The sequence below is a fragment of the Berghia stephanieae genome, chromosome 1, assembly GCF_034508935.2.
Source record: "Berghia stephanieae isolate SIO BIC M18660-M18661 chromosome 1, UCSD_Bste_1.3, whole genome shotgun sequence".
NCBI classification, from domain to species: Eukaryota; Metazoa; Mollusca; class Gastropoda; order Nudibranchia; family Aeolidiidae; genus Berghia; species Berghia stephanieae.
The window spans coordinates 4,408,773-4,431,195 of NC_088360.1; the positions used below are offsets into that span (position 1 = coordinate 4,408,773).

The 22,423-nt window shown below is 35.2% G+C and overlaps 1 protein-coding gene across 2 annotated transcripts in view; it reads left to right on the forward strand.

Annotated features, from left to right (window-relative positions):
• Positions 1-22,423, forward strand: part of LOC144966359 (dihydropyrimidine dehydrogenase [NADP(+)]-like) — a 43,978-nt gene that overhangs the window by 15,895 nt on the left and 5,660 nt on the right. For both annotated transcript variants that reach the window (XM_078902698.1, XM_078902708.1), the window contains exons 2-19: positions 1,509-1,619; positions 1,838-2,011; positions 3,294-3,455; positions 3,933-4,129; positions 5,222-5,303; positions 6,397-6,484; positions 7,242-7,349; positions 8,357-8,526; positions 10,363-10,573; positions 11,415-11,599; positions 12,117-12,332; positions 13,049-13,213; positions 14,609-14,677; positions 17,355-17,438; positions 18,619-18,739; positions 18,914-19,176; positions 20,159-20,338; positions 20,962-21,195. In XM_078902698.1, coding sequence (XP_078758824.1) covers positions 1,509-1,619; positions 1,838-2,011; positions 3,294-3,455; positions 3,933-4,129; positions 5,222-5,303; positions 6,397-6,484; positions 7,242-7,349; positions 8,357-8,526; positions 10,363-10,573; positions 11,415-11,599; positions 12,117-12,332; positions 13,049-13,213; positions 14,609-14,677; positions 17,355-17,438; positions 18,619-18,739; positions 18,914-19,176; positions 20,159-20,338; positions 20,962-21,195 — 2,820 coding nt within the window. The remainder of the gene's footprint in view (positions 1-1,508; positions 1,620-1,837; positions 2,012-3,293; positions 3,456-3,932; positions 4,130-5,221; positions 5,304-6,396; positions 6,485-7,241; positions 7,350-8,356; positions 8,527-10,362; positions 10,574-11,414; positions 11,600-12,116; positions 12,333-13,048; positions 13,214-14,608; positions 14,678-17,354; positions 17,439-18,618; positions 18,740-18,913; positions 19,177-20,158; positions 20,339-20,961; positions 21,196-22,423) is intronic.

Sequence of the window (22,423 nt, forward strand, 5' to 3'; positions counted from 1 at the left end):
CCCTACTTGTGAATAGGACGTCGAGGGTATATATAAAAAGAAGAAAAAAAAAAAAAGAAAGAAATCATCGAATCGATAATTTGGACTGTCAGATTAACAATAGTGTTTGGAGATACAACTTTTAGTGAATAAATAGATGTGTGAGCATTTTTATAGGGCGTCTGGATTCACCTTGCTCATTGCGTTTCACAATGCTTCAGTTATGTCCACAACTGCTGGCCCACTTGGAATCATAATACAGTACAGTACAACCCACCTATAAAATGTCCTTTTTGAAATGGCAATCTTAATGTTCGTCACTACGTAGGTATAGCCATTTACTCATTTCCCACCTGAGTTGAGTGGGTTATATTTAATAAAGGGCCTCTCCCAAGAACACAATTATTTGATCAAAATCTACACTCAATAAGTGTGGCTGGCTGGATAAATCCGGAAAGATGCGCAAATTTCATAAATTGAGTTATACGTAGGTATAAGCAGTGCTGTAGACCGCATCTTTCTGATCGTTCACCACTTTACATTTTCTTTATATGACTATTAGAACCCAAGTTATGAATTTTTTTTCTGAATAAAATGTGTTGCTATGGGGAACACTTTATCTTCTATTTTGGTTCATATCTCAAATCGAAGATTGCTGCATCTTACCGGAGCCTCACTTAATATCGCTTGCTACTTAAGATGCTTTTTGAAAAAGGTATCTGTTGACATTGTCAGTGTATGACATAATCAGTCGAAAGTTCAACATTTTGGATTTGCAATTTTTTGCATTTTCTGAAAGAATATTCTCCCCAGAGCATTTTAATTTTAAATTTAAGTAAATCGGGTGATTTTTCATGAAGTTATGATCAATTATATGGGAAAGGTATCCAGCAACTTTTCTCAAATTTCATACTTTTCAACTTGACTAGCTGTAAAAAAATATTTAGAAGTGAAATTAAGCTTTGATATTTCCCGAAGATTTACAAAAAGAGTTGATTTAATCATTTATGACAAGAACTCAATTTTGATAAAAATTGACCTTCTAACTAAACTTGGCAATATTTCAGTTCAAACCTTTTCACCACCCGACTGATTACGTTATTCACTGTAACGTTATGTACCATTCTCGCCATTGCTTTAAATCAATAAGTGCCGTTGTCACTGGTATTTGATATGTCTACATATTGTGCGGCTATGTGGTCTAGTGGTATGACACTCGCTTTCGGATTGGAAGGTCCTGAGTTCGAGCCTCGCTCGGCGCATAGTTGAGCCCTTGGAAAAGGCTCTTTACTCACTTTCTCTCACCGTACTCATGTTAAAATGAGTACCTGACCATTAACAGCATTGTCTCTGTCCGAAAAAAAAATTTGCAATATCGCCTAACAGGCGTCATGTCCCGTCCTACATGTTAAGTGTTGCTGTTGACCAGGGACCCCTTGTAAAGCGCTTTGAGCACGTTTAGTAGATATTGCGCTATATAAATGCTCTATTTTTTTTAATACATAAAATTTCTCGTCTTGTCTCGTCAGAGTCTACTGTCCTTAAATCCTAAGATCAGAAAAACTGCGCGAGTGGTACCGAGTGCCGTCACCAAGGTCGCAAAGGGTCACTGGAAAAGGAATGAAGATAAAAACTGTTCAGTAAGTAGATATGATTTTGTGATATATCTATGACATACCTATTCAGTTTCTTTTTTGTTTTCGATCATGCCCATGACGTAACTATAACTCTTAGTACGCCATGATCTTGCCCCATACATTTTAGACCATTATTTCATCTCTTACAGTGTTTTGCACGACGTACCAATCATCAAATTATATCATCACCATTAATCAAATTTTTATCATCAAAACAAAAGGGATGCAATGGGACTTTGGAGAAGAATTTCGATGACATTAAGCACACAACACTCAGTGAAAGAGGTGCATTGAAAGAAGCGGCCCGTTGCCTCAAATGTGCCGATGCTCCTTGCCAAAAGAGTTGCCCGACCCAACTGGACATCAAGTTCTTCATTTCCTGCATTGCAAACAAGGTAATGTGCGGGGGGAGGGGGGTATGTATACAGTGAAATCCCTGGGTGGGGATCCTGACCTCCCATAGTGGGCAGGGAGGTACATGCTCTGTCTTCTATCCTCCCATACCTTTTTTTCCAATTGTTTCCTGTCTTTGTCTTGGAGTGAGATTACTCAGTTTTGTCCTGACCCTGGCCAGAGTTCCTTGGCTGGGAGGGAAACAGTCGAATGTATAGTTATAGTTTTGGGAGGTGATATTTTTTTCCTTGTAAATCATCTCTCTGTTATGCATTGTATTATGTTTAGTTTACATATTATATTATATGATTAGTAAACATTTGAGTGTATTCCTCTTAGTTGGGACCTGTGCTTGTTTCTGGATGAGACTTTTAGGTGATCTCTTGGAATCTACATCTTATCCCTATTTGTTCCCAGTTCCCCTTTGTCTTACTTTCTCTTGGATGCTTTTTAATTGTAATTCTAGAACTTTTTACTATCCCATTTTCTTCCTTTTTACTGGCGCTGATATAACCTAAATGTGTTGCAAGCGTCGTAAAACCCCTTAAAACAAAAACAAACAGTGAAATCCATATAATGTCAACACTGTTATCAGCTTTCAAAATCTGGGATTTTGCTTGCAAAATTTGGGATATTTTTTGCACAAAACCGCCATGTCAGGTTTGCTTTATTATGATTCCATTGTTTAAAAAAATATTTGGGTTTGGATTGCAGAAAACAAGGTGTCATTAAAAGCGGTTGTTATCTATTTGTTTTGTTTGTTGTTTTTCTGTTGTTTTTTTTTTTCCACGGATGACACTGATTGACTTCTCAAATCCTCCAAAAATGCAGAGATTTCTTACGTTAACAAATCTGTTCAGAATGTTACCATTCTTGTATCATATGCCTAGCTATAATATTCTCTTTAAGTTTCTTTGGTTATATTAATTGTAAAAGTTTACAATTTGATTCGGTTTTTTAAAAATACATTGCTTCCATACTTTCCAGCAAAAAACCTTACTTTGCTGTTGCCGCTTTTATTTGAATCATAGGAATATTTAATATTGAATGGACTTTTCAAAAAAAAAAAATAAAGGAAAAAAATATGAAATATAGATACATTGCAAAATTACTATTGAAATGAAATTTCTTGTCCATGGCATTCCCAAAGTCTTTTGGAAAACTTTGCTTTGTAGACTTGTAAATACCACAATCTATGATCATCAAATGTTAGAATGTTAGTTTTGTTTTGTTTGAATATTTAATAGATATTCAATTCAAATAATGTTATGCCATCCTCTTTAGAATTACTATGGCGCAGCAAAAACAATCTTCTCCGACAACCCGCTCGGTCTTACATGTGGAATGGTGTGTCCAACCTCTGACCTTTGTGTGGGTGGCTGTAATCTTGCAGCCTCGGAGGAAGGACCAATTAACATTGGAGGTCTGCAACAGTTTGCTACTGAGGTAGGTGCAATGATATGTGAATTCTGGGGGGGGGGGGGGGGGGGGGGGGGTAAACTGTAGCCTGATTTTAGATAGGGATGATAGTTTTTTAAAATTTTTTATAACTTTCTGGTGAACATTCAAGCAGGATGACCCCCTCCTCTCGATGGCTATGCTATTTTTTATAAGATGTATCCATTAATAACATTTCAATCTTTGCAGCTTATTTTTTGAAAACTAATTTTTTACTTTATAATTGTATAGATGAAAGAATATAAGGTATATAAATAAAAGAAGAATAGGTAACTAATAAATGAAATGAAATAGATCTCTTGATTCTATTATTAGAAACTTAAATTTTCGTTCCATATGTATCCAATCGTGTCCAATAAAAGTTTTAAAATCCTTTAAAACCCTTCAATCTTTATATTATATGAAGTTTTGAGTGTTGCCTAATATGTATCAGTACTTAACACAGAAATTATATTTTTGCCTTAGATTTTCAAGAAAATGGGAGTCCCTCAAGTACGAGATCCAAGCCTAACTCCAATCGATCAACTTCCAGACAGCTATAGATCCAAGATTGCCCTCATTGGTTGTGGACCAGCTAGCATCAGCTGTGCCACATTTCTTGCCAGATTGGGCTACTCGGACATCACTGTATTTGAACGTAAAAACTATACTGGCGGTTTGAGGTAATATTTTACAGATTTAGATAGGATGGGGAAAATACCCTATTTTGAAAAGTTTTGCTTACCCTATACCACCACGGAATTGCCCTTTTCAGTGAGGCAGTTTTCTTTTATATCATAGGGACCATCAGAACCAGATTAATCCTGCCTTTTGTTGTCCAAAATGGATAGTTAAACAAACTTGCTGGTCCATTGCAAAAGTATTATTTCACCAGATCTGAATCAGACCCTTCTACCTGTTAAATGTAGAATAACCAGATGAAAAGGAATTCTGATATACTCTAGTTTGTTGTTATTCTGTTCTGCATCTTTATCTGTATCTGTCTGTATCTGTATGGTTGGCGCTGAAGAAACCAATGGTCTGGTTGTATTTCAGCGGCGTCCTCATTGGGCGCGGGCCAATATACTGTTATACGCATAGCATCTGCATCATGTTTTAGAATGAAATAAGATCATTTTGATTTTCATGGTTTTTGAGTGTATGAAAACAAAATGAAAATGTATGTTTAAGTGGTAAACAGTGAAAACTTATAGTTTTGTGAGTTGGACACAAAAGCAATTACTTTACTACAAGCAGTTTATTGGTAGAGTTGAAGAACAAAAAGATACATAAAACACGACTTCTATGGTACTGATGAAATAGAACTTTGATTATATAGGCCAGGTGGGAGTGATGTCTCATTGTATTGTAATTAAGGTAAAAGCTTTAGAGATGCGTCATGGTTAGACTCATTCTATGAAAATATATTTTTTGTGCTTATTAGTTTATTTCGCCAAGTTTATAAGTTTCATATATGATATTCATTTGTATGTTTATGATCAAATTAAAAAATATTTATTTTATTTACATTGCGATGATGCTTTTGAGCAATGAGTCAGTGTAGTCCATTTCTCCCTGACAAGTTGGCAAGATTTGTTTGGACTAAAATATATTAACGGTTGTGCAATATATATGTTGAATATCCTCTCTAGGATCAAAGGATTGAATTGAAACAAGAAGTAAATGTTGGTTTTTTTTTCAATTCTTGGAGTAGCCAGTGATGAACGTTTTAACAAAAACGAATTTGATGACAACGTCCACCGATTTTCCTTCAGCTCCTCAGAAATCCCACAATTCCGTTTACCTTACAATGTTGTGGACTTTGAAGTGGATTTGATGAAGGATCTTGGAGTCGAGGTAAAGAATTTTATTTATAAAATAGCACATAATATAATATATGATTACATTTGAACATGTTAATCATACATAACACATGCAATGAAGTGATCTTAATAAAGAATCCGAGACTACACAAAATATTCAAAGTGACATAAAGAGGCAGAGAGCCAGACAGAATGGCGGGTGGGAAAACTAAAAAAAATGGACAGATGTACAGTCATGCAGGCATTAGGCAGACAGATAGATAAATAGATAGATAGATAGAGAGAGAGAGAGAGAGAGAGAGAGAGAGAGAGAGAGAGAGAGAGAGAGAGAGAGAAATAGACAGACAGACAGAGAAGTAGACAAACATGCAAACAGTAGAAGAAAAGCCCCATACCCATGCCAACCCATAGATACACGCACACCTACACGTCATACACATTTGCAAGTACACAAGATCAAAGAAAGAATTGCAATAAAGAAAATATTCTCCTAATGTCACACTTATATCTAAAAGAAATGAAGAAAAAGAGATGACACCTTTGACAACAAGTGATGAGGGTGTTTTGGGGGTTTCTGTTTGTTTTTTCCTGGCCCTGAGGGTGGGGGAAGAAGAGGGACAAGGAGAGACTAGGGTACATAAACCCAATAAATATTATATTTTCCTATATTATGTAAACTGATAAGAGATCTCAAAATAGATTCGGCGTTGACCCGCATATTATTATAATCGTTTACAAACACTGATAAGGCAGTGTTATGAATATCTCTTAGTGGTGTGTAGATTATCTAGTTAACACACTGTGCTTGTATAATTGACAGAATTTTATAACCTTTTAATTGAAATTGGAGGTAGTTGTTCTTGATGTTGTTGTTGATGAAGATGATGATGATGATGATAAAGTGGTTTTGATGATGTTGATATCTGTTCTGTTTTGAGTGTGGTAAGGTTGATACTACGATGATGATGATCATCATCATCATGATGATGATGACAAGACGACAACGACGATGATGATGATGATGATGATGATGATGATGATGATTGTGATGGTGGTGGTAGTGCTGCTGTGATATTATATCATTATAATTAAAAATATGCAACATATTTTAAATACTTTGTCTCCAGGTCATAACAAATCGCTCCCTAACACGTGATGACCTGACAATTTCCTCTCTAAGACAAGATGGCTACAAGGCTATCTTTATTGGTATCGGTAAGTTTACAGAAAAGCCACCAGAAGCTATGGTAGTAAAGCAGTCCTTCAGAGCCTTTAGGCCCATGGAGCCAGAGTTAATCCCGGTTTCTATAGCACAAAACAGACAATAGCATTTGCTTGTTACCCTTTGGATAAGATGCTAGTCATAGCAAAGTACTTTCCACCTGATCTAATATACCCAGTACCCAAGCCCTGATTAGTGGAGGGGTCAGAAAAATTGATCGAAGTAAAATACAAAATTCAATGAAAACGTAATATGGTAATATAGTATTGATAAGTCACTTTAAAGACAAGGAAAAATCCCGGTTTCTATAGTGTGAAATGAACTACAGCAATTGCTTGCTACCCATTGGATATGAGGCCAGTGTATCACTTTTAGAGTACTGTCTGCCAGACCTAATAAACCCAGCTACCTCAATCACTGCTGGGTGAACAGGGAGCCAGAAAAAAATCTCGACTTCATCCGGGATCGATCTTGGTCCCTTTGATTGTGAAGTGATTGTTTCTACCAACTAGCTATCGGGACCCTCATTAAATTAATCAGATGTGTGACCGAATTGATCAATTATCTTCATTTAACATTGTTGAGATGCTAAGATTTATCAAAAGCATTATCACAATAAATATCAATATTACAGGGATTACCAAGACCCTCAAAGAAAGGGTTTTATTTTGGGTTTTTTTGTGTGTTAATATCTTAATACTGAATACTTTGTTTCATAAATAATGGTAACGCAATATCTGATTAAAACAGGACTGCCAAACCCCAAAGTGATCCCCATTTTTGAAGGCCTGACAATAAATCAGGGATTCTACACATCCAAAAGTTTTCTGCCTCTAGTCACAGAAGCCAGTAAGCCAGGTGAGCTATGGATTTTGCCTTTTGTATCTGCCATAATCTTTATATGGTCGTATGGAGTTTTGCACAAAGGCTAAAAATGTCCTATCGTTATAAGCATTTTAAAAAATCATAACCTCATAGATTAGTAGATTTTTAAAATGATCAAGTCATCCTCCTGAATTTTAATAGTTCGGGTTTGAAATATCTTGTTGGATTTTTTATAAAAGGAGAATGAATTAATGATAACACTAAATTCAAAAAGTGGTAGGGCAGAAATCAAACTTAAATCCCTCCAAAAACCCATGCTAGATTTGATTTTATTTTTTTTTAAATCTGAATATCATCACTTGATAAGTTGAATGGTTCAAAAGCGTATTACTCTTATTGTAACTTGTACAGTTTTAAAAAAAATTATTTTTATAATTTAATTATTTTCATTTTTTAATGCATTAAAAAAAAACGAAAGAATATATATATATATATATATATATATATATATATATATATATATATATATATATATATATATATATATATATTATATATATATATATATATATATATATATATATATATAAATCATAAATCACAGCTAAAAATAACGGGTGGTTGGATGGGAGCATCACCATTGAATCATATACCTATGATGTTCGCATGGGTGTACGATCCGATAGTGATGTCGTTTCTTCTTCTCTTTACTAGCCTACCCTGCTTCTTTGGTTTGTGATTGTATTTTTGACAGGGGATATTTTTTTTTTCTGTAAATCTTCTGCCTGTTTGTTCTTGGTTATTTATAATTTAGCTTATGATATCTTTAGGTTATGATTTTGATTTACATTTGTACTATTTTTGTTAGATTGCTTGTTTTTTTTGTTTCAGCGGTCTCTCATATAACCTCAATTGTGTTGGAAGAGACCTAAAGCAACAAACAAACAAAAGACAGCTAAAAATACAGATATTTTAATGTCAAACAGTTATACATTCTTGAGAATGCATTGTATTGTTAACTCTTAATTCTCCTCTTATAGGAATGTGTGGTTGCAAATCCCAGCTGCCATCGCTTTACGGTAACGTGATTGTCTTGGGTGCTGGTGACACTGCCTTTGACTGTGCTACATCTGCTCTAAGGTGTGGGGCTAGGAGGGTGTTTGTCGTCTTCAGAAAAGGATTCACAAATATTAGGGCTGTGCCCGAGGAGGTGAGCATAGTTCATGAAATCTGACCTAGTTTGAACTTTGCTCATGATTTTCAACTAAGCTGAATGTATTAATACTACGCATTAAGGTAAAATACTACCAACATTCAAAATGGTTTGTAACTTTTAAGGTTTAAAGTCTGATTTATATATTTCAGTGAGAACTAATCATAAACATGCGGTATAAAAACAATAATAAAGAGCTGAGTGATGTCAACTTTGTTTCTTCTATTGGAGAGGCCTGAAGGGAACAAGATTCCATCTGGGTTTGGGATAAGGGATAAAGGGCATAGGTTGAGAGTGTAACAGTCTTACAACCACAGCAAAGAAATGAGCTTTGAAATTTAAAGGATAGAACAATGGATTTCAAGGAATTTAAAGGAGAACATGGTTTTTTCCCCCACTGAATTGAGTGGTTATTAAAAGATAGAGGATGGGAAAAGATTGAAAATTTGAAAACATTTTCATGGTTTAATTTTAATCTAACCTGATCTTTATTGAAACTTTGAGCCACACCTCTGTCGTTGTTCATCTAATAGTGATTTTGTGCAGTTATGATAGTTATGGTGTCAAATTGAGATTTTAGGGAGCAGGCACTGGTGTAAGATAAAGATCTGAACAAGTCTGTATGAAACAGTGCCAGACAAGCAAGAAAGAAAAATACAAGAAAAAAAAATTATATACCCCCCAAAAATCAGTCATCCTCGACTGGGGACTCACTGGTTCAGATCTTTAATGGTAGTGGTAGTAAATTTATATGTGGGTGACCCCATGACTCGAGAAGTTGCGAGAGGAGCTCAGGATGGTAACTACGTTTGAAACGACTTTTTTTTTTTTTTGGAGTGGTGGATGGCGTTGATTGTAGAGTGTCCTTCTTATGGCCAGGCAGTGGTGCTGTAATTGTCGGTTCCTGGGTCCACAAAGTTTTTATTCTCTATTGTATTCTGGCTTTTTTCTACTCGCTTCATTTCTTGTTAAATTTATACGCCACCTTACACTTGAGCCTCAAAGCTATAATTAGATTTAAGTAATAGGGAGTCTTTTTTATTTACAAAATGAACATTTATTTAACAATTTTTTATGGATTGACCATGCATGTCAAAGTATTTTGATTAAAGCAGATTTTTTTCCTTCTATACCATGTTAAGTGCCATTTTTGCACTAACACTCTTATAATATTATTCACTACTTCCTATTGTCAGGTAGTCATTTACAACTGAATCTGGTGGGGTAATATTAGATAAGTGGACACGACGTCAGTGCTTAAAACAGAAACTTGCAATCATTTTCACACTAAACATTACTTAACTTTGTTACAAGATGGGACTTTGTAGTACCATTGAGGAGCATTGATGCCTTAAAAATTATGATGTAAAGAACTGCATTTAAAAGTTTAAAGTTTGGTTAAATGATGCAATGCTTTCAACTGTAATGATTGTTCTCATGGTTATAATGATTCAGTTAACCCTAAACACCGAGTGTGTCTTAATAGTAAGATTTGCTAACAGAACAGAGGTAATACATACAGATTTAACCAGACTGGTAAAAAAATTGCTCCTTTTGAGTTAACTCACTCAACCCTAACACCGACCATATCCGTAGTTTACCCGGGTTACTTTTACGCTATGCCTATTTATTACATTTTTCTGAGACAAATTATAGGCGTAGTATCAAAGCTAATGTTTTTAGTTTATGCATGTTAATGATAGTTGAATAAAACTATTTATGTACATGCTCATTTTTAATACATTTTTTTCCAATTTTGAAAAGTAGCAACAATTTCTAGGATTGAGTGAGTTAAAGGAAGTTACATACTCCTGATTTTTTAAAAATCGGCAGATGGAATTGGCCAAAGAGGAAAAATGTGAGTTCCTTCCTTTCATGTCACCTCGAGAGGTTAAGATGGCCAATGGCAGAGTTTCTGGAATGGAGTTTGTCAGGACTGAGCAAAACGACAACGGAGAATGGATCGAGGACGAAGACCAATCCATCAAATTGAAAGCAGACTTTATTATTTCAGCTTTTGGATCTGGACTCACAGATGAATCATGTAAGATTTTGTTTTATTAATTTTGTTTTATTATATTTATTTTTTATATAATTATGTCATGGACATCTCGTCTTGTTTGCCTTTGTTGATAATTTTACTTACTTATACTCTTGATGCTTGATCAGCACATAAGGCTGACATTCTTTGTTCCTGTGTCAATTTCTGTTACAATGTATTTTTCTAAGATCGGGTCGTTAGCCCCATGCTCAATCTCCAGACTTGGAGGGCCAGGATTGTTTGGAGATTCACTCTTCAGGGCGCTTGAGTCCGTTCTAACCATTTTTGGTTTGTTTAGAGTGGCCTTCTCCTAGCCAACCAAGGCTAATGAAGTTTGTCTCTCCAGTTTGTGCTGTAACCCTAGCACAGGGTGGCTGATGGGTACTCGGCCTTGCTAAAGGGCCTCCCATGATTTGTGCCAGGATTTCTTATTTAATATTCGCAGCCATCCCATTACAGCGCATCCCCCTATCCATCACCTGGGGATCGGCCAGGTTGGAGTGATTGCCTTCTCCTGGTGCTTGATTGTCCCTCATGGAAGTGTCAAGGTTCCCAGGTTGATAATTTTAATTACAGATTATTTTCAAGAGATTAACCCTGGCAACCCATGTATGAATTAGATATCTTATCTATATTTTATAGTTACATTGCAGGAATTGATCATTGAATGAATGTATGTGTCCTAGAACTCATAAGCTCTCAAAGTTGATTTTTTAAAAAATTCTGCACAATATGTAGCAAAAATATAGCATAATTAATTTGTTGAAACAAGTTTATCTTGTTAAGTTCAATTTAACTTTGAATTCAGCTAATTCGTATTTTCATTTTGTTTTCTTCATCAAAGTGAAAGAAGCAATGAATCCCATCAAGATCAACAAATGGGGATTGCCAGAAGTGGACAGCAACACGATGGCCACCAGTGTGGCAGACGTGTTCTGTGGGGGAGACATAGCAGGCGTAGCTCAGACAACTGTGGAGTCGGTGAATGATGGGAAGGTTGCTTCATGGACCATTCACAGATACTTGCAGGTTAGGATAGGGGATGGGTTTTTTTTTATTATTAAAAATATTTTTTTTATTTGAAACAATCAGTCGAGTAAGGAAGTGGAGGAAACGAAATGAGAAATGGTATAGAAATAATATAGGATATAATATTTTAAAGAAAAATAAAGCAAAACAAAATTTTTAAAACAAACTTTTCCACATTTTTTTCTTTCCTTCTTTCTTACTTTTTTTTTACTGTAAGCTCGGACTTTGTTGATGTGCTTTTAAAATCTTGTTTAAGGCTAGATCATAGACTAAACCTGTTTTTCCAAATGTTGCCATCAAGGATAGAGAGTTTACCTCCCGTTTATTAATGATACGCTTGTTTTACTTTAAAATTACTTGTTCGGATTATCAGATTTTATTTTTGAGCACACATTATATAATCCAAATATCAACATTTATCAATTTATGTCATAAGTAACCATTACAATTCAAATATGTACGTCTTTAAATGTCTATATCCTTTTGTTTATAACCCTCTATAATAATCTTATTTCAGAGTTTAAACAACTGCAGTATTCCGGTAGAACCAGAACTCCCGAATTTCTTCACACCCATCGACTCTGTGGATGTATCTGTAGAAATGTGCGGCTTAAAATTCCCTAATCCTTTTGGCTTGGCCTCAGCCCCTCCCACCACAAGCAGTCCGATGATCAGAAGAGCTTTTGAAGCTGGATGGGGGTTTGCACTTACCAAAACTTTCTCTCTTGACAAGGCAAGATTGAAATTGATTTTATATATGTATGCCTATATTCTCAGATAATTTTTTTTCATTTTCGAAGCTAGACGTATTGAACCTTCTACAGTTAGATCTTCTTACTTGAAAATATTTTAAATAAAATTCCTATTCTATATATATATATATATATATATATATATATATATATATATATATATATATATATATATATATATATATATATATATATATATATATATATATATATATATATATATATAATATATATATTATATATACACACACTTTTTTAAAAATAGGACGATACAACTGTCTTTGCAACCCTGTTTTGATAGTCTTTGCATGTTGCAGAATACCCAATGTTCTTTTACAAAGAGAACCAAAATAAAAAACAAAACAAAAACAATTAAACAAAAAACAAATACAAAATGAATAAAAACAAGAGGAAGAACTAAAACTGATGTCCAGATAAAGATGTATGAAAGAATCGATTTTGTAGACGGGACTCACTAATAGAACACATATTGAAAGTGTTAATAGTACCCGTGTATTTAAATCTGTGAACAAGAGGGTAACAAACCCTTGTCTCATCAGGCATGAACTACCATGTTACTGAGAAATTGTCTTCATCGATCATGTTTACATTTTTGTAAAGAAAGCAGTATGTTTATTTTGTTTTTACTTTTAATGAAAAATATTCATAGTGGCGTGTTGATTTTTATTTTATCTAGGATTGTGTTATAAATGTGAGTCCAAGAATCGTCAGAGGAACCACCAGTGGCCACCTGTATGGCCCAGGTCAAGGTTCATTCCTGAACATAGAGCTCATCAGTGAGAAGTCAGCTGCCTATTGGTGTAAGAGTATTTTTGAACTCAAGCAAGACTTCCCTGATCAGGTATACATGGGATCTTTAATTTGCTATTTTTATGTTTTGTTTTCAGTAAAAAAAAAAACCAAAAAAAAACAGACAGATTTTAGGAATGACATTATTTAGGTGACATGATAAAAATAGAATAGTCTTTTTTCGTTTTTATCTAGTAAACAATTTTCAATTTTATTATTGAAATAACGTTTTAATAAATAATTGATTAATTAACTTTATTCATCCATAAGGAATTTTGGTTTACTAACGTGAATTACAAGAACGAATAAATAAGTATAAAAAGATATATTTACATAATTTTATAAAGCATATAGTAAATAAAATGAAAATTAAAGTAATAGATAAATTATGATAATAAATTATAATATTCAGATTCTTATAAGTGCATGGGAATTCTGATAGGATCAAACAGACTTTACTACAGTGCAACCCCTGGATAACGACATCGCCCGGGACAGGAAAATTATGTCATTGGCCAGGAGTGTTGTTATTCCAGGGTTTTTAAAATGGCGGGAAAAGGGAGCATGGTGAGACCTGTGGAAAGATAAGAGTGCGATACATGGACCAGTGCCTGAGAGAAGACATGTCCCAATAACGTTATAATGTGTTTTTCTCCTGTTTACATATATATATTGTTGCGGTTTCACTCTCCAATGTGAATTGTCATTGTTTTGGTCATAAACAATGGTCGAATACCCTTTAACAAAACTAAGAATAAATTAAGAAAACCAAATGCCAATATGATAATACCACACAAGAACACAGATGCTCACATGAAAACCGAAAACAACTAAGTATTAACCACAATAATATCAAATTTGGACTGATGTTTAGAAAATAATAAAGTGAAAGAGGCTCTTATTATTTTTCCACTATTCAAGCATAATATAAGACCATAAATATCTGTAATTGCCCCATTGGACACGGCTCTGCCTGAACCTCCACTGACCTCATACTGGTATCTAACACTAACAGGGAAGGTTATTGGTCCTTGAGAGTTCCGTCCACTTCTTTTGCTGTGGTTCCATATGAGCTAGCGCTGATTCCACACAGTGTAGTGAACATGTGTTCTGATTGGTTGGTAACAAAGCGATCTCATTTGGAGGATAATGAAAAAAGTTTTTTATTGGTTAAGAGTACGGGGTGACGATGGTCGGGTATCAAGCATCCGTACCAACTACCGATTATTGTTATAACGATGTCGCTACACAGGTTTTTTTTTACTATAATGTATGTCACTCTTTTGGGGTTTTTATAACTATTATTATATAGCAAAAAAAAAACAGGACCAGAAGTCAATGTCGATATCCAGGGGTGTCGTTATCCAGAGGTTGTACTTTATTCCTTTATTTTATTTTTATTTACCTGAAACAATGATCAATAACTGTACTCCTCTTTTTCAATCAGATCTTGATTGCCAGTATCATGTGCTCTTATGATGAGGCTGATTGGACAAAACTAGCTCAAATGGCTGAGGTATGCGTCATTATAACATAGCGGGTGGTTGGATGGGAACATCACCCTTGAATCATATACCTATGATGTTCCGATAGTGATGTCGTTTCTTCTTCTCTTTACTAGCCTATCCTGCTTCTTTGGTTTGTGATTGTAGTTTTGACAGGGGATATTTTTTTTCTGTAAATCTTCTGCCTGTTTGTTCTTGGTTATTTATAATTTAGCTTATGATATCTTTAGGTTATGATTTTGATTTACATTTGTACTATTTTTGTTGGATTGCTTGTTTTTTTTGTTTCAGCGCTCTCTCATATAACCTCAATTGTGTTGGAAGAGACCTAAAGCAACAAACAAACAAATAAAAAAACATTATATCATATTACCTATATTAGCAGCACTGTGCTCTTTGAAAAATAACACCATCAGGAAATATGCTTGTTATTATTATATCAACTGGCATTGTATGCAACTGTGTGGCTGTGTGGTCTTATGGTATGACACTCGCTTTCGGATCGGAAGGTACTGGATTTGGATTGAGCCTCACTGGGCACGTAGTTGAGTCCTTGCAAAAGGCTCTTTACTTACATTCTCTCACCATACTCAGGTGTAAAATGAGTTCCTGGCTGTTAACAGTGTTGCCTCCGTCTGAAAAAATTGTAATATAGCTTAATAGGTGTCATGTCTCAGCCTACATGTTACGTGTTGCTGTTGGTCAGGGACCCTCTATAAATAAAGTGCTTTGAGCATGTTTAGTGGAAATTGTACATTACATAATAGCTCAAGAGTTTAAATGTTTATCAGCTCTGTTCCAGCAAACACCTGTAATTGCAGTCACGCATCACATTGGGTCAATGACCTTTGCAAAATAATAGTAGACTATAGTCATGAATTTTGTATCAAGTAGATAATATTATCTGTTACTAAAGCAATGTAGCGGAAAGCATAACTTACCTAGTTGGTGTGTCCCTACTCCACATTACCTCATGTGTTAAGGCCTTCCCTATGAAGAAAGTTTATGTGACTGGATGGGGTTCCTGACCTCCCATTGTAGGCAGGGACATCACGTACTGTGTCTTCTATATCCCTATATCTGTTTTCAACTTGCTCTTCTGTCTTTGTCTTGGAATGTGATTGCTTGGTTTTGTCCTGGCCCTTGATGGGTCCTTAGCTGAGAGGGAAGCAGTCAAATGTTTAGTATTAGTTTTGAGAGCTAATTTCTTTTCCTTGTACATATTTTAAAATGAAGGTTTCGACTTATATGTGAGCCACCATCTCAATTCGGTATAATGTAGCGGTGAACTAAATATTGTATACCCGAGTGGGGTTTACTGACCTCCCATGATGGATGGAGAGGTCAATTTTACTTTGTTTTCTAATCCCCTATACCTGTTTTTCCCTTTCCATGTTGTTCTCTTTCTTTGTTCTGGATTGAGATTGCAAACGAATATATCCATTCTTTTTTGATTTTTTGATTATTTTTTATTTTATTTTTTAAAGTGTACTTTGTAAATATTTGAGTGTATCTTTCATGGGGGGACCCGTTGCTTGTGCCTGGATGGGACTTTAAGTCTGTATCAATATAGGCACAATGATGGAATTGTCGTGGAATCATGTGTTCCCTATTTGAACTAGTCTCCTTTGTTTGATTTTTACTTTGGTGCTGTTACTGTTAACTTCATTCAGATCTACAACTTTTCCTCAGTCATTTTCCTTTTTAAAGTAGTAAAAGTAGTCCTTCAGAACCATTCCACCCGTGGAGCCGGAGTTCATCTTGGTTTCTATAGCGTGAAAAGGACAATAGCAATTGCTTGCTATCCTTTGGATAAGGCACTAGTTTATCGCAAAGTACTTTTGCCAAATCTAACAGACTCAGCTACCCATTCCCTGCTGGGTGAACAGGGGGTCAGAAAAAAATCTTGACTATCTGGGACAATCTCTGCCCCTTTGCGTGTGAAGTGACTGCTCTTCCCTTTTACTGACGCTGAAATAACCTACAAGTGTCTCTAGCATCTTAAAACCCCTCACTGTAAATTAATTTTACTGTCTAAATATGAACTAGTTTTTTTTGAATCGGAGTGCCTCATAGAGAAACATCAATGTAGTGGACCACACACTAAGTAGTCTTCTCAGCAGCAAACCATTGTGAACATTTTTTAAAATTCATGTTTTCTATATGTTTATTCATATGCTTAATAATAATAACAATAATAATAATAATAATAATATAATAATAATATAATAATAATATAATAAACAAAAACAACAACAACAACAACAACAACAACAACAACAACAACAACAACAACAACAACAACAACAACAACAAATAATAATAAACATAATAATAATAACATAATAATAATAACAGTAATAATAATAACAGTAATAATAATAACAGTAATAATAATAACAGTAATAAATAATAATAATAATAATAATAATAATAATAATAATAATAATAATAATAATAGATCTTTATTGTCCATAAATATGGGAATTTGTCATTGAGTTACACTTGTTATAAAGTTATATGATAACTATAATATTTAACAAATATTTCACTTCTTCCTATTATTATCTATCTAGCTCTCTTCGTCTCTTTTTCTCAACTGCGTGCGCACACATATAATAGAAATTGCGTTATACATAGCAATTAGTTATGTTTTTCTCATAATATTTGTTTGGGTTTTTTTTTCAGCAATCTGGAGCAGATGCCTTAGAATTAAATTTGTCATGTCCTCACGGGATGGGAGAAAGAGGAATGGGTCTCGCTTGTGGACAGGTAAGAAGATCAATGATTATGAAGACAATAATGAAATGAGATCACATACATTTCAGGAAAATAAAAAGAGAAAGGTAACGTGCAAGGTATTGTGAAGAGAGATTTGGAGATATATATATATTATATAATAATATATATATATATATATATATATATATATATAATATATATGTTTTTATATAATTATATTAATATATATTATAAGAGAGAGAGAGAGAGAGAGAGAGAGAGAGAGAGAGAGAGAGAGAGAGAGAGGACACACCCTTAAATGTTTACAAAGTCAAAGATATAATCAACCTCCACCACTCTCCTTGTATGTGTGTGTGAGAGAGAGAGAGAGAGAGAGAGAGAGAGAGAGAGAGAGAGAGAGAGAGAGAGAGAGAGAGAGAGAGAGGATGAGAGAGAGAGAGAGGAGAGAGAGAGAGAGAGAGAGAGAGAGAGTGAGAGAGAGAGTGATAGAGAGAGAGAGAGAGAGAGAGAGAGAGAGAGAGAGAGAGAGATTGCATTTTTCTTTATTTATAATGCTGAGATATTATTTCATCACTGAAATATATGGAATTATTTGTTATCCACTTTGCCCCCTAAATACTAATGGCTGCTCTTCTGAAAAAAATTCTCCTATCCTATGTGTAATCAGTAAAACAGTGCTAGTGATTGGAACAAAATTGTCACGGTGAAATCTACACTGTTAATTTAAAAAAAAAATTATACTTGCCTTTCTTGAAACATGATTCTTATATTTGCACAAAGACAACTGTTGTGCTATCGACTTCATTTATTTTTCTCTATTTAAAAAAAACCCAACAAACTAATAATATATTTGAAGTCTAATGTCACTCATAAATTTAGAACCTACGTGTAAAAGATCAGGGTGGTCATAATAGTGCTTGTCTACTAAAAAGGGGAATGCAGAATTTTTAAAGCCAATAATAATTTTTAAAATGTATTTTAGGAGAATATCATAATTTTTAGAACATCAAATTACATTGATAATCTTACTAGATATGGAGCATTTCTTGATCCAATATACTGTTCTTTTGTTGTTGTTTTTATTTTTAAACAATTTTTGTTGTTTTGTTTTTTTAATTGCTTACATTTATGTTTTGATTGTCCATAATCAATACACTATACAGTAATCCTTGTAGCCTATCATTCTTTGCCTTTCAATTTATTACCAAAGGACCCAGAACTCGTGAGAAACATTTGCTTATGGGTACGACATGCCGTTACAATCCCTTTCTTTGCCAAATTGACTCCTAACGTCACCAACATAATAGACATTGCAACGGCTGCCAGGGATGGTGAGTAGACATTGATTTTTGGAGTAGATATTTAAAAAATCTTGAGTTTTTATATAGCGCAATATCCACTATACGTGCTCAAAGTGCTTAACAAAGGGTCCCTGACGACCAACAGCAACATGTAGCCATGGATTTTGTGTATAGTTGTTTTCTAATGGCTCTTGTTTATTTCAGGTAAAGCTGATGGTGTAACAGCCACAAACACAGTATCAGGTTTGATGGGTCTGAAGAATAATGGCGCCGCTTGGCCTAATATTGGTCATCAAAAACGTACGACGTATGGTGGTATATCTGGCAATGCCATCAAGCCAATAGCCCTGAGGGCAGTGTCTGCCATTGGAAATGCTCTTCCAGGCTTCCCAATTCTGGCAACAGGAGGAATTGATTCAGCTGATGTTGGTATGGAATACATCCAGGCTGGAGCCTCAGTACTGCAGGTTTGTACTATATCCATCTTTATAATAAAAACCCCTAAAAAAACTTGTGCTTTTATATAGACCAATATCCACTAAACTTGTCTAAAGCACTTAACAAAGGATCCCTGACCAACAGCATTATGTAACCTATAGAACGAGACATAACACCTGTTACGCGATATTACCATTTTTTTCTGACTGAGACAACACTGACAATGGCCAGTTACTCAATTTACACCTGAGTATCGTGAAATAATGTAGGTAAAGAGCCTTTTCCAAAGACCTTTCGATCTGAAAGTAAGAGTCATACCACAAGACCATTGCCTTCTTCACCTTTTCATTATCATCCATTTCTCTTCTTCAGCTTCCTCTTCTTTATCAATGTCGTTTGAAGTTTCAATCAATCAATCGAAATTCATGCTATTCTTCCTGTAAAATGACCGATACTTGAGGAATATTTAGAATTGTTATGGCGTAGTTTACTGAGGATCCTCTTTAAAAGGGTTCATGAAGTTAAAAAAGAAATATGTATTATAACTTTCAGGATATAGGGGAGTTAATTCAAGTACAAAAATAGAAAAAGAAGAGTAGTCCTTTAGAGTTACGGGGTCGGTGATTATCCCAATTTCCATAGTGTGAAACAAACAGTAGCCATTGCTTGCTACCCTTTGGATAGGACACTAGTCTATCTCAAAGCACTTTCCACCAGATCTAACAAACCCAGCTACTGAAGTACTGTTGGGTAGACAAAGGGGTCAGAAAAAAATCCTGACCGCACCCAGGTACAATTTCGGTCCATCGAATTCAAATTTAAGGTGATCTAATTCCTTATCAACACAGTTCTTAATAACATTGACATATCTTGCAGTTCTTGAAGAGGCATGGAGAGAGTTCCAAATATCTACATAATATCATAATCAATCAATTCCGTACTAAGTTTTTTAAATTGTATTTTTCTTTGTGGACAAAAATCACTATTAAATTGACACTATTTTTTACCCAGGTTTGCAGTGCTATTCAAAACCAAGACTTCACTGTTGTAGAAGACTATATACTTGGCTTGAAGACCTTACTGTATCTTCGAGGTCTGAACAACTGTAATGCCTGGTCTGGCCAGAGCCCCCCAGTGGAAAAACACCAGAAAGGAAAACCTGTTATCGATGTGATCACTAAATCAGGGAAGGTAAGAACTGGTTTTAACAGGGACTTCTCTACATCAAAAAGAAGTCTCTGTTTTAATAGTTTTAACTTTGATGATCAAGTTTCTTCAAAAGGTTATCATCTTCCTTTTAACTGAAATGACCTAAAATTGGTGGAGACGTGGGAAAACCCTTAAAAATAAACAATAATATCAAATTTACCTCCACCCTTCTGTTAATCTTTTTTTACTCTAGAGTAAAAAATCTATTTCTATTACACTCTCTTTTAGGTTTTCAGACACATTGGTATGTTAAGAAATGTTTTTAATGGTGGCTTGATGATTGTATTCAATTTGATTTTGTTATATTTTGTCTGTAATATAGTAATTTCTTCTTCAAAAATCTAAAAAAAAAAAAAAATTTTAAATTTTAATAGATACTATGAAATAGTACCAGACAAAACATAAAGACAAATACAAGGAAAAATCATCAAAAAAAAAATTGTCTGCTCACGAGGGGATTTGGGAATTATTTTTCTTGTATTTTGCTTTTTTCTTTGCCGGGCAGTATGTCATACACACCTTTCCTGTGATTTTAATCTTACACCAGTGCTCGCTCCCCACAATATCTTAATGTAATATATCTTATGGTCTTCTCTTTTGTTCAGTCTTTACCAGCTTTTGGTCCCTACCAGAGACAGAGAGAAACAATTATTGCAGGCCTGAAGAAAAAGATGGATCTTTTAGAACAATCAGAAGAAGAGGAAAAGGTTGAGAGATCAGCTCCATTAGGACAGGAATCCGTTCCTAAGATCAAAGATCTGATTGGTCAAGCTCTCCCTGGCATTACGTCTTACGGCCAATTAGACAACACTCAACAAGTGGTGGCTATCATTGATGAGGTGAGACTTACAAAGAATGCAGATTGAAATATAATTGAAAATTAAGCGTCAAATTTACTCATATTTTCTATGGAGATCGAAACAACATGCCAACATGTGACAGTATCATTAGTTTTTGGTATTAGATTTTTTTAAAAACACTTTTCGATCCCCATTAGCGAAAATTTCCTGGATAATAACCACTTTTGATTCCAATAAGAATTGGATACAAATGAGCTTCAGTGAGGTCACTCTGCATTGTGGATGAGTTTTACCAGTTAAATGCTGTACTTATTTAAAGGAAGAGTATTCTGGTCAAATTTGTGAATGCTCATCTTTCCAGAATATGGCATTTAATTGGTTAAACTTAATCCATTCAGATTGCGAGGTGAAGTCCACACTGCATTGTTGTGTTTCTCCCATTCATTAGATATTTAGAATACTGGCTGGGGTTCCTGACCTCCCATAGTGGGCAAGGAGGTACATACTGTGTCTCTATCACCCTATGTCTGTTTTCCAACACGCTTTCTGCTGGGTGGGGTTCCTGACCTCCCATAGTGGGCAAGGAGGTACATACTGTGTCTTCTATCACCCTGTGTCTGTTTTCCAACACGCTTTCTGCTGGGTGGGGTTCCTGACCTCCCATAGTGGGCAAGGAGGTACATACTGTGTCTTCTATCACCCTGTGTCTGTTTTCCAACACGCTTTCTGCTGGGTGGGGTTCCTGACCTCCCATAGTGGGCAAGGAGGTACATACTGTGTCTTCTATCCCTCTCTATCTGTTTTCCAACACGCTTTCTGCTGGGTGGGGTTCCTGACCTCCCATAGTGGGCAAGGAGGTACATACTGTGTCTTCTATCCCTCTCTATCTGTTTTCCAACACGCTTTCTGCTGGGTGGGGTTCCTGACCTCCCATAGTGGGCAAGGAGGTACATACTGTGTCTTCTATCCCTCTCTATCTGTTTTCCAACACGCTTTCTGCTGGGTGGGGTTCCTGACCTCCCATAGTGGGCAAGGAGGTACATACTGTGTCTTCTATCCCTCTCTATCTGTTTTCCAACACGCTTTCTGCTGGGTGGGGTTCCTTACCTCCCATAGTGGGCAAGGAGGTACATACTGTGTCTTCTATCCCTCTCTATCTGTTTTCCAACACGCTTTCTGCTGGGTGGGGTTCCTGACCTCCCATAGTGGGCAAGGAGGTACATACTGTGTCTTCTATCCCTCTCTATCTGTTTTCCAACACGCTTTC